Consider the following 13,876-nt stretch of genomic DNA (forward strand, 5'->3'; position numbering starts at 1 on the left):
TGTATACCGAGTGTAAACAAACGAGCTGCCAAAACTTTACAAATCATTTCAACCAGTCAGCCCCTAATCCCAACAATGTGCCTTCAGCCAAATCAAAGCAAACAAGCCCAATCACATTTCATTAGGAAGCAGCCAATCACAACACTTAACTCTAGGAGTACAGCACTCATTCTTTAACAGGGCTGAGCATTCCAGGTATTTTTAGGTTACAGTACTTCAATAGAATAACAAGGTAAGATAGCATAAGATTAAGGTAGTGTTCAGATAATATAGGTCCTGAACACCTGTCTGTGAGCACACGTAGTTGTTAGTGCATATGGTCTGGAAAAAGAGAGGACATCTTCATTTTATTTAACTTCAGTTTCACAAGAATTTGAAGTTAGACAGCGAATGCAAGACCAATTGTAACATTTTGGAAAATAAAATAGCAAGTATAACGACTGGTATGTTATTTTAAAGAACAATGTGTCCTCCGGAACATAAATCCAACATAATTATACTAATTCCTTTGTTTGTATTGTTTTGTCCTGTATCTGACTTTAAAAGACAAACACTAGTACCTCTAAGGGTTACAAGGCAGCAGTGCGTGCAAAGTTGCAGGACTCAGCCACCCAGCCAGCCAGCGAGATCCATAGCAAACTTTAATCAACTATGTGCCAGCACTGTACTGGCGCCTAGCTAAGTCATCCTTGTCCTTTGTTTTATTCTGTTACCATGAGTTATAACAAATACAATTCACCCTATATGTATATTCCCGTAAGAGTGTAATTCCTTCTGTAGTTCTAGTGACATCACTAAAGCTTCAATCTCTTGGTTCATCAAGTCACCAGCACCCCTTGATGGAATTGCAGCCTTACTGTCTGGTGTATATGATTTCTTTAGCTGCAATGAACACAGCTATTTATTGAAAAACAATTCCAAAACAATACTGCTCAATACTGTCAGTAAGTTTAGTTTCATCTCTAAATGCAAACTGTTTGAAGTCTGGCCAGGTGAATCAAACTCCCTCTGTACCTCATAAAGCTACCTCAAACTCTTGCCAGTCTAATAATGCTTTCAGGCTATTCCTCATGTTGTATTGCTGATAGCAATACTATTTAAACCACCTATTATTAGAGGTCCATGCGTCTGTCTCACCTACCTCCTTTATTGTGAGCATACTGATTTTTCATTCACCACAGCCTCTGGGTTGACAGGTATAATCAGAAATGTGTACAGCTTTTCAACATTCTGGATTCCAGGCCCAGTTGCCAGCACAGCATGTTAATGCTTCCCTTTTTCGAGCCAGGGCAGACTGATTTTTTTTAAATACTGTGATTAAAACCTCTGGCAAACTTTAATTAAAAGCTATGATATGTCTTTTCCAAACCTGACAAGATTATACAACTATTGAGACGCCATATTTTAAATATTTTCTTTGGTGAACATGTACTTTTTATAGGCTTTTGAGAGCCTTAACTGCAGGTTGCAATCATCTACTCTCGATTTCCAGTCAGGCAGAATTTAGCAATCACTAAGAGTGGCTAATGCACTAGTTGAGGCAAATTAATAGCAAATTCTATTAGTTGGGGCAAAAGATGTTCAAGCAAGAAACTGCCTTATTTTGTGTGTATTCCTTATGTAATGGATTTGACTAGTTCACATTTGGCAAGTTTTCATCTGCCACTGGGACCGTGTTGAAAACCATTTAAAAACAGTCCTGTTTGTTTCCATTAGCAGCAGACACAGATCAAACGATTTGATAAGGACTCAATTGGCCACAGAAATCGAAATGTAATATAGTTCATGTAGTGAAATGGTTTGCAAAATGTATTGTGCAGTAGTAAAGGATGTTGCCGGTACTATACAGGGTTGAAAGGCTGAGTAAACCAGGACCTACGTTTGTTCAACTGCTCAATGTGTTTTCCAGCAACATGTTAACTGATGATTCCTGGCTAGTTTGTCGTAATGCAGGCTGTTTTTACTGCAGATCTTTGTTTTCAATTGCTCTGTGGTTCATTATTGTGAGCAGCTCCTGAATAACCCTGTACAGTAGAGGTTACGCAGTTCACAAAGTAGTTAAATAATTTGAAATAGAAAGGATTCCTAGTTGCTCAGAAGTATGTTCCACTGCACATATGTGTAAGTTTTGCCTTCAGAATATTACACACATTTCAGGACCATTAACTGTGACCTGAGTGTCGTGCTTGATTGTAATGAGATCATTTCTACATATGGGTTATGTTAAGCCAGGTTCTCACAAAGGAAGATGAGAGAGTTCCAAAGGCTGCACACAGAACTGCAATCTGTAGCTTTTAGGACCACCAGACAACCACTAATACGGCTGGTAGACTTCTATTCAGTTCACTCTTCAAAAAAAATGTTTGTTAGTCTCTTCCTGTGAGTTCAACCATTTAATAGGGGTCAAGTAATGTTGGATACAGGCCAGTGGCGGCTGGTGGCCAAAATTTGTGGGTGTTCACACCTCAGATGCAGGTGAGGGCGTGGGGGGTCCAGGGGGCCAACCTCACTGGCAGAAGCACTGACCAGTGGATCTGTTTCTTGTTGGAAGCGATACTTGTTGGAAGTTTGCTCTGCGATGTCTTATTGTGGCAAATCTTTCAATTACGTTATTATTTAAATTTAAGTTACATGTCACAATTAGCGCCAAAGGGAAAAAAAAAATGAATTAACAATGAAGTAGATTTTTATTTTTATTTTCAGGAAACAGCAGATAATTTATATAGACCTAATAATAAAAAAACTGATCAGCTACAAAAAAACTGTAAAAAAAAAAAAAAAAAAATAGTAATTTTAAAAAACAAATGCAAGTTGTCCCTGAATCTAAATCAATCCCAAGTTCAAAAGACCAAGAACAGGAAACAATAAGACCTTAAATGGAAGTTACAATTAAAAAAAACACTGTAATCAACAATTGTTTTTTGTTTTTTTTTAAGGAACCAGCAAATAATTTATATAGACCTAATAAAATACTGGTCAACTACAAACAAACAGTAAAAAAAAAATTGTAATTTAAAAACACCTAAAAAATTTAAAAAGAAAAAAGCCAACAAGATTAAAAAAAAAAAAAAAACATGCTCGCCAATCGCCTGATCACCGTGTTCGCTAACCGGCTGCACTCCATCTAGACATTTTTAAGCCAATCAGAGCCAGTCCTGGCTGATGGCTGGCTGCTACTCCACATGTGCACGGCGGGTTTGGGCGCTCGCATTTCTGAGCGAGCACAGCCCAGCTTCAGCCCATTAAACAGTTGGGATGAACGGCATTGTTGATGAGGCAGTGTCACATGAGAGGGGGAAATGAAACGCACATCACCCAGAAGAAGGAAAGCGCAATTCATTAATAAGAGACTGGGGGTTCAGCGAGCAAGTGAACCCTGTTAACCGGCCGCCCCTGATACAGACAGTTGTGATTAATTTAATATTCAACTGGCCACTGTAGTAGTGTATTTTAACAGCCATTTGAAGAGTTAAAAGCTCATATTATATATATATATATATATACACACACACATATATATATATATATATATATATATATATATATATATATATATATATATATATATACACACACATATATATATATATATATATATATTATAATTGTGGTAAATTGATCTACCTTGGATGCATTGCAGGGATCCATCTTCTGCCCTTATTGTGAAGGTTTCTCCTGGGTTGACTTGAACAAAAATAACCTGCCAAGAGAAAAGAAAACTGTTAAAAATATATATTTCAAACTCACTTTTCAAAAATGTCTTAAATGCCTTGCATGTCTCACGTAACTTAACATGGGACTTTTACATTGGACAGTAAAGATCAACAGCATTATAAACACTAAACTGTAAGGCTTTAGCCTATTCAACTGCGCATTGGAACCACACACATTCTGAAATGTTTTCATTGCCAATATTGCAGAAACACTTAACATGACAGAGGCCAATTCTACCACTTGAGTGAATGGCTAATGGCTGTAGTTTTCCACCCATGGTTGATAATCAGGTCTTAATTAGCATTTTGAAGTCTAATTTTAAACCCTGTGATTAAGCATTATGATATATACACTAGAGTGGAGTGTAATACCTTTGACTGGTTCACTTAATCAGTGCCATACTAGTGAACATCTGAAATTGTGTTCACCTTTGCTTATTGATACAGGTATGGCTTGCAGTAAACTGACTTGTGTTGGTAGGTAATACTGGTCTATTGGATTTTGTACTGCTTATCTTTAATAAATGCTTGTTGGAATTTCAATATGCAGAGAAATTTCAAGAGTGAAAATCCACAAATGGTCTGACCACAGGTCCCAGGCCCAGACAGGGACAATATTATTATATGACAACTGTATAGATAATGAAAATATAATTCCATGTGTAAAAAGTAATATATCAAAAGAAATGAAAGAGACACACACACATTTTAAATGCTTTTTTTCTTTTCTTTTTATTTTACAGTAAACAAGCCTTTACTGGTTTTCAATCCTGTTTCTCTCCCACTGGTACAGGTTTTGTTTCAACAAAATATCTGATTTAAAATGCATTTTCTTTCCCAGTGTACATCAGACACCATCTGAGACTTTAAAATGTGTGGAAACAGTGATTTATCCAGAATGAGACTATATCCATCCACAGACTGCAATACAACTGGTTGAAACAAAAAAACGGTCCGTACTTCATGGTGAAGATTGTGAGCAAGTCATTCATTCATCAATTGAGCGCATTATTGATTTAAATCTAGCCCTGCAGTTCATTCATACACACATAATCGTTTCACAATTAGCTTTGTGCATTACCTGTACAGTATTATTATTATTATTTATTTCTTAGCAGACGCCCTTATCCAGGGCGACTTACAATCGTAAGCAAATACATTTCAAGTGTTACATTTTCAGTAACTTAATACATAACAGTAATCACAGCTGACAATAAAGCTGATTACAGCTGCATACATTTCAACAAAAAACATCACAACTGATGACAAGTAAAAAGAAAAAACATATCAGTCAATAATAGTAAATACTTTTTATGTTGCTTGTAAAACATCTGCTTTACCCTCAAGTGTATCAAGTTACAGAACAGATTCTTACCATCATATTGTCGGAATGCGTGTTCCAAACAGTACATTTTTGGTTGTGCATCTGAAAAAGTTGTTTTGTGGCCTTCTCAGACTCTACAGGTATAAAATAGCTTTTTACCATCATTCTCCAGCATGCAATATCATTGGCAGTTCTGCATGCTTAATTCCGTGCTCCCATTTCCTGCAAAATTATCTGCTGCTCTGGTTGCTGTGTTAACCAGAATGTAATCTACAAAGTCAGCTCAGGTTTGAAAAAAAGAAAGTATGAAAAACTCAGACTCCTACAGTAGTACCATCAACATAACCCCAAAGGAAACACAGAGGACTAGAAAAGAGCAATTAGACACAATCCATACACACAAATAAGACCTGTTGCTTCCCTGGTGGTATCTAAAATACAGGTGGTACGAAGTCAAATAATAACAAATACACAACTGTTGAACATAGCTGACTAAGGCAGTATTAGCACCTCAGTGCTTGGTTTTTAATTTAAACAGAAACCAAAAAAAAATAACCTGATGACTCTTCCTTGACAACCGACAGGCAGTAGACAACATCAGGCCTTGCATCACGCACACTGGTAGGAGGGTGAGTCAGACATTGGCATAACTCTGTGAACGCTACAAGCCTCCTCAGATGAAATATTAGATTGTCTAGCCTGGCCGAATGCAAACAGCAGATCCATCTCTTGTTTAGCTCCCCGTCGAAAGACTTGCCTAAAGAGGGGAATTGATGGACCTGCAGATTTGCTTTGACAGTAAAAGGAAACTGAGACACTAGGCTCTCTTCCTGATACAGTGCATACACAACAATGACAATTCAAACAATTATGTTGTGTGTGTGTGTGTGTATGTATATGTGTGGTTTTGCTTAATGTTTACGTATTTCAAATTGAATTAATTGTACATAAGAATTCTAATATTTGAGCACTATGACTATTTACTAGAATTCTGCTATCAATAATATGGAGTGTGATTTTTCAAAGTTTGGTAACTATCTGGAAAGTGCAAATCATATTTTTGCATAATTAAAGGGCACAGACAACATAACTTCACTGAGCAAAACATTGATGTTGGGATAATGAAAAGCAAAGCAGGAGTATACTTCTGAAATGGATTAAAAGTAAGGAAATGCACTCAAAATTCCCTTACCAATTTTTGAAAACCAGGCCTCATGACTCCATATTTTGTGCCTTTTTGGACAGCTAGCCACCAGATGGTGATCACAATTGTATTGCCGACTAACCTGGAGCCTCCTCATTCCTTCTATCTGTTTCAAACTGGGGTTTTCATTTTGAATATATACATTATAGGCTTTTTGTAGAGATGCCACAATTTGTTGATTTATTGATCAATAAAACATTCAGCAATTGATCAATCACCCCGGTGCCCTATCTGGAGACTCACATATTTATTATATTACTAGCATGTTTTCAGTTGTATTTGGTAGCTTTCCGCAACAGTCTATATTTGTTATTGCTTTTAAATAATAATAGTGTTCTCAATGCGACAATGTTTTCCTGTCTGATATTCAATTTGAAAACTGGTTGCCTGTACTGGTAGTAGGAGCTAGAGTGCCAGGTATGCTCCTACTGAATAATGCTGACACAGTTCTCGGATGTTTGACTTTCAGGTTTAGACCTCCCAGTACTAAGAGGAAACAATTTAAGTTTGAATACAGGTTTATGTTTATGTGCTACTGAAATTAAATGGCTGCAACATGTACTGTATGGAGACTCGAGAATGTAGCCACACAGCAAGTAACCACAAAATATAATCAAGCTCCAATTATATTTTGCAAAACACGAAGCATGTGTATTCTAAGTTGTGAGTTAGTTCCTCGAAGCCCTTAAAAGGCTTATTACACACACTTACCTGTAATAATAAACTGTTATTGTTCCAAATACTGTTAATTCCAAACAATTGTACTTGTTTAAAATACTGCAAAGCTGCCCTAAACTGAACATCCAACTTTACTATTTGAGAATGGCTTTGAACCTTTGTTACATTGTTTCTACAGCCATATCAAACATGTCCATATGTTGTATGAATTCAATGCTTTAAAAAATGACCTATTATAAATTTAGTACATTCTGACTCTTTCTATTGATATTAATATTATTAGGATTGAGGTTATTATTAACAGTAGCAGTAGTCTCAGTTAATGAAAGTACACATTTTCTTAGAACTATCTACAGGAACAATAATGGGAAGTGACAGACAAGGAAACTATGTGGATTTTAGCTTCAGAAGGCACAGTTCCACAATATTCAGACTGCTAGACTGCAATATATGATTTCATTAAGGGAATGTGAAACAATTCTTGAAGCAAACAAATGTCTTTAATTTGGTTTCAATTCACTGGCACACTTCAGGAGGCTATGCAGTCTACCCAGCTGACATTATTAATGTTTTGTCTGCTTTCCATCAACCTAGTTTTCAGATGGAATTTGCATACTACTTTAGACAGTCTTGCTGGCACATGGGTAATAATAGACAATGGGCTGTTTTTATTCAATTTTAGAACCTTTATACAAAATGGAAAGACATATAAGGTTTGAGATAAGGCCAGTCTGTCAGTCAAGCAGAAAGTCAGAAGTGTCTGGCAAACTTGAGAGTTATCAGTCAATGTCCCCGACAGCTTCACTCCCCTTGTGAATTGTGAGGGAGAGGCTAAGACAACACAACCCTGGCTGACAGTAGAAAAATCAAGGATTACCTTGTGAAGTACTCATGCAGAGAGGTTTAACTGATTCAATCAGTGTCCTAAAATTAAGCCCTGGGGGTAGAGCATCTCAACAATGTTAAAAATCTAATTAAAAGTCTCCAACTGTTCTCTAAGATACAGCTAACAGAATCAAATTAGCTCTGCAGGGCACTGTCTGACTTGACTCAAACATTGTCTGATGGAAATTGTAGTAACACAGTTTCTATTATAAACCATTTACAATGTATCAATAAATATGTTAAAACAGTATTAGGACAGTTTTGATAATAACAAGATATAAGAATGTGTAAATAAGGTATTTATAAGATGCCCTATAATTTATTGATAACAGACAAATATATTCACACTTTATAAACAATAATATAGAAGACATTCATTGACTGCCAGTTCAGGGTGCCAAACAATTTTATTGCAACAGACTGCAGAACGAACTGCATGCAGAACAAATTCTTCCCAATAACTGTAACACCTTCACCAAGAAATCTCAAAATGACTACAGGGGTTTTTATCATGGCTTCCTGGTTTAACAGAAAAAGTGCAACAAATTAGTCATGGTTGTATCAAAACTAAGCCTGTTATTTTTTGCAAAGACCACTTGTGTTTAAAAGTGCCTCTTAAAAAAAAAAAAAAAAAAAACTTTGTGAAATAAATTGCCAGCCTCTTCAGAATATAAAAAGTCCAAAAGATGAACATAGCAACATGGTGACTCACCTGTTGAGATCCATCCCCATTAACCAAGTGAGGCATCATGGTTAACTCGCCGTTGAGTAAGGGAGGCAGGTCCAGCGGGATCTGGTCTGTCATCATCATTGTGACGTACATTCATGGAGAACTTTCCTCTACAGACTTTCTGCAAGAGAAGAGCCAGACCACATGGTTAGACTTATATATCAGGACAAACCAGGGGACACACTTATTAAGTCAAACTAGAGTACAGTAGATGGTAAGATTAATTGTCTTTGTACAGTAACACTGGGAAATGTTTCAACTGGAATGTTTTTTTAATTGACTTGACTTGATCTCATTAACCTATACCCTGCCAGGATAAACCAGCACTAGACAGAGCATTTTACAGCACTGGGGAATCCCCAGTAGTGCTGTAAAATGCTCTGATAAAATCCATATGTGGGTTATTCTGGGTATAGGTTGCTTAAATCAACCTCTTGGTTTCTTACATAGTAGATTTTTCTCAGAATGTATGTTTGAGTGTTTGAAATTATGGATAAAATAGAGTTATAGTAATTAAATGGTGGTAATTTAATGTGTTTATTTTTTTCTCAAATCTGCAGCATACATTTCACGTCGCCTAAGCAAACTGGTCCAAAATATAACCTAAAAACATTAAAGTAATGTCTTTATACACCTACACATTTGTTTGGTTTATAACAGCATTCGTATCCTCCACAGCGGTCATTACATGGAAGTAATTGACTTTGACTTTCTCTACTGTTGCAGGCAATCACCTCTGCCTCGAGAAGCTTTGCTTAATTGAATCACAGATCACTAAACATTTTACTTTCAGAAAAGGAAATCTCCGACACAAAAGGGTTGATAGGTCACATTATGCTGTTTGCCATAATCCACGAATCTTAACCCAGACTTCCTTTATGTATCTTCCGTAAGAAGTGTGTGGCATGAACCTTAGTGTTAGGGCTTGTAGACCGCCCAGGAGAGCATACTGTCATTTCAAACCACTCTGTAAACAAGTATCTCAACTGTACCTTCACTGGGCTACCTAAAGGTCACTTTAAGCCTTAGTGAATGTGTGGACTGTGCAGTATTTTTCTGTGCACCCATTTTCCTACACAAAAACACAACTGTCACTCAAAATGGAGCTCCCTTACTAACTCCACCATGGTCACCAATTGTACAGTGAATGCCTCCTCTTTGTAGCATGCATGTAATATTACAGCGCGCTACTTTCTAAATCAAAGTCCCTCTCAGACACCTTGCTGTGTTCTCTTTACCAAAATGAAACCTCTCATAAGGCTATGCAAAATGAGGGCAGTAAAAATAATTTGAGCGCAATCCCCTTTTTGACCCATTCAGATACCCATACTATAATGGTGTTAAAAAAGAAATCTGCATCAAGGAAAAGCGTCTTCCAATAATCTGAAATATTTAACTTCTCTTGGCGTTTTTAAGGACGCTAATTGCTGGCCAGAGCTGCAGTTAGTTTGCTGTATGTGAAACAAGCTATGTGATTAATTTAATCTACATTATTATGTAATGTGGCATGTATGATTATATGTAAAATATTAGAAAGTAATAAACTCTGAGCTATACAGTATTTAATTAGATCATTAAGTTATATGTCAATTTTATAACACAAAAATAAGTTGGTGGATATTGCAGAATTTTAAGTATAACTATAACTATGGTACATTATCAGAGAGGCCGTTACTTGCAGAGAAAAGTAGTCTCTGCTAACCTAAACCTAGTACAGATTTGTATAAGCCCTTTTTACAAACATACTTCAGAGGTACAACCAATTTCAGACTTTCATTCTGAAGAACAGGCTTGTCAAAGGCCAACTGGCTATATTTACCGGTCCAGGTTTTGGTACAAACAGTCTAAAAACTTAGGAAAACAAAATGGAACGCATGGGTGTACAAGACAATTGTGTATTAGATACAAGAGACAATGGTGACTATCCAGAGCCAATGATATGCTTTTCATGGCTGGATACAGACATACTGCCTCAGTGCTTGATGTTGCCAGATCTGAGTACAGTAGCGACTGCACAGTAAAGCCCACTTATTTAAACCTTCTTAATGTAATTTATGATATCCTACAAACAGTGAAATAGTGGCAATCAAGGAAGGCATAAGCTTGTATGCCAACATACAAACTACTAGGGAATACAAACAGAGGACCACCAACAACAGTCTTGAGCTAAAGACGAGTACACAGGAAGATAAAACATTTGGAATAATGTAGTAAAGGGGTGTATATTTAATATAAAACAACTGTGGGAAAGTGCAGATTGAGAGTTTCAAGCCACCTAATTGTGGTTTACTAGACCCCTTACTGTTTACATCAATAAAGATCATCATAAGGAGGGTGGCGCCCGATGCATGACCCTCTGCTCTCAAAAGCAAGAGTCATTTATAGACTGATTAACCACTGGTTAATTAACAGAGAAGTGATAGTTAACAGATAAATCAATTGGCACAGCTGTTGCCCAGTGATACTCTCTGCGAGTGCATCAATCAAACAGGATGAATGTTTCCAAAACACTGAACCGTCACTGTTTCCCTGAGTAATCCAGGCTTAGACACACATGTTCTCAATAGAATCCTGGCTCGAACAGTGCATTGAAGGGATTCTGCAGATTGGCTTGAATGACAACAGCCATCATAAACACCTCAGAGTTTAAAATGAAGATACAGGCAGAGCAGCTTCCACCAGTAAGGACTATTTTCCATTGTAGCTGGAAGCTTTCTACCTGGTGTCTGCAGTCTTAAAGCTGTACTGTAAAAATACAGCTGGCAGGACAAAGGTCTATAAGATGGGAATTATGTCTATAAAAATGTCTATTAAAATTGTTTCACTACCATTGGGTGTATTTGCAGAAATGTACTTCCAGGTATATCAGTTTTGCAATTTTGCTATTTTTCCCTAATTTATTTCCGTTTTTTAAGGTGAGCAAAAAATAGTATAATTTAATATTTATCACGTCTCAGAATGTTTCAAGGACAAATGGTGGCCCAACCTGTCTTTATGGTAAAGGTCCTATGAAAGTGTCCAGGTAGTGCATCATTTAGTGTTGGACAGCTTCAGGCTGCTTCAAAAACTTCAAAGGGTTTCCCTCATGAATACACAAGCTTTCAGGTAGTTAAGCACCCATTTTCCAACGCCTGTGTCATTTCAAGGTGCTACTCCGATTACAGTCTATTACTGTAAAAAAAAAAAAAAAAAGGCTTGCTGCCCTATTGTTTCCAAGCAGGCAGAAAATAATAAGTTACACTGCGTGTGTGTGTCTTTTAAGACTTGTTGTCGCAGCCAATGAGATGCATTGAATACAGTATGTTGAGAGAACTGTATGAAGAAATAGAGGGCATTTTCTTCCTGGTAGTTGACCATTCAGTTATCCAAGGTAATGCCTGAACTTCAGGCTTTCATTGCATTTAGAAATAGGAAAAGTGTGACTTGTTAAACATTTAAAAGATTTTAAATTCCAGATATCTTGTAATTGTCAAGGTTTTGTTTTGCTTTGCTTCTGCTTGATATTCTTTTTGTGAATGATCACCGATCATCTACTGTTTGTTGGTGCTCTGAAACAGACTTTCTTTATTGGTGGATGAGGTTTTTAATGTTATTTGTCATGTAACTTCTTGAGAGAGCTAATGGTGTGATATCCATGGTTTACAGACAGCCTTGGAGCTTGATCTTGTCAGCTCTAAGAAGCAATGCAATATTGAGTCTGGTCACAGCCAAGCCAGGGCTATAGCTATAGCCAATGCCCAGGTTGAGATTTTAAACAAACAGTCTGCTGTGAATATTAAAGATCCGACTGCCACTCTTTCAAGAAAAGCATGGGAGTCATACAATGTGGTTGTCCTGTCTTCCAGAAGGCTACTTTTGCATTAGAAAGTTTTCACAAATCCATCCCAACTAATGTGTATTTTGCCTCTCTGGCATACATTTTAGATGTCAAAAAAAGCAACCAAAAAAAATATATATATGCAACACTGACTGAATAAATGATTTTTTAATTTAAAGGATTTTGATTTTGGAGAACAGAATCTACAGTTTTGGGGTAGTGGCTTGACTGTACCAAAAATGTTGACATTACAGTAGCAGAACACTCAACACTACATAAATATATGACATTATGAGCCATTTACCCACAGCACTGCAAGATTCATCACATGAAGCAACAGGAAATGGAAAGTTCACTAACTCATAGCATTTTACAGGATTGGAAGGAACAGTAATTAATGACCTTTTTAAAAGAGCAAAGTGTTCTAAAACAGTTAAAGCCCTGGATTCAGACTGGGGGATGAAGTCAGCATGAGATCATCTTTATTTAAAAGAAGTTATCACAATTTACACACTGTCTTAGTGATTGTGGGGGACTGTGCAGATCCTAGGCACTGCAGTATGCTTGGCTATTAATGAATCACTGACTCTCCTTTTTCAAGAGTAAATGTAAATTACCCCCTTTATTAATACCTATACCAAACAATTCTAAGATATGCAACAATCAATTAATCCATTACTGATTGTCATGGCTTTTATTTTGCAAGCCTGAATTAAACATGTGTTGATGGATTTATTGCCCTGGTACCTTATTTGGATATATTACATTACTAGCATGTGCATGTTTTCAGTGGTATCGGAAGGCTTTCGTGACGAGTCTGTGTTATTTGGCTTTTGAATAATTAAGTGAGGGCGGCGCGGTGGATAGCGCTGCTGCCTCATAGCTTCAGGGTCCTGGGTTTGATTCCGGCCTCAGGGGTCTGTCTGTATGGAGTTTGCATATTCTCCCCGTGTTCGCATGGGTTTCCTCTGGGTACTTCGGTTTCCTCCCACAGTCCAAAGACATGCTGGCTAGGTGGATTGGCTTCTCTAAAATGCTGCTTAGTTGCCCTGCGATGGACTGGTGTCCCATCCATGGTGTAGTTCAGCCATGCGCCCTGTGTCTGCCAGGTTAGGCTCCGGCTCACCGCGACCCTCTATAGGATTAAACAGTATGGATGGACAATTAAGTGATCTCAATGCATTTTCTGTCCAACATTTGGTAAGGAAACTTTGTAATGTGGTTGTTGCTGTGTACATTAAAATAAATGTACAACAATAGTAACTAGTAAATATTTAAAAAAAGAGTCTAGGGATGTTCAATGCTTTACAATAGCTCTGTACAAAGCACAAGAGGAATAGGTTGCAATGCAACAGAGTAAGATTCCTTGATTCAGAATTTCAGCCCTTTTTTAAGTGCAGCCTGCTTGTTGATTTTCTATACAGTGACTTCTGTCATGATTAAGCACCTTTAAGTATCAGCACAGGCTATATGTTAGAGCAGCTGAAGCCTGGTGTTCCTGCTTGTCAAACTGATGATGATGGGA

General features: G+C 37.2%; 1 protein-coding gene across 2 annotated transcripts in view; it reads right to left on the minus strand.

Annotated features, from left to right (window-relative positions):
- LOC117423409 (fibronectin type III domain-containing protein 3B-like) overlaps positions 1-13,876 on the minus strand; it is a 234,023-nt gene that overhangs the window by 147,736 nt on the left and 72,411 nt on the right. For both annotated transcript variants that reach the window (XM_058990133.1, XM_034039137.3), the window contains exons 2-3: positions 8,517-8,655; positions 3,625-3,700 (exon numbers count right to left, since the gene is read on the minus strand). In XM_058990133.1, coding sequence (XP_058846116.1) covers positions 3,625-3,700; positions 8,517-8,627 — 187 coding nt within the window. In that variant the 5' untranslated portion in view covers positions 8,628-8,655. The remainder of the gene's footprint in view (positions 1-3,624; positions 3,701-8,516; positions 8,656-13,876) is intronic.

Source organism: Acipenser ruthenus, chromosome 17, assembly GCF_902713425.1.
Source record: "Acipenser ruthenus chromosome 17, fAciRut3.2 maternal haplotype, whole genome shotgun sequence".
In the NCBI taxonomy this organism is placed as follows: domain Eukaryota; kingdom Metazoa; phylum Chordata; class Actinopteri; order Acipenseriformes; family Acipenseridae; genus Acipenser; species Acipenser ruthenus.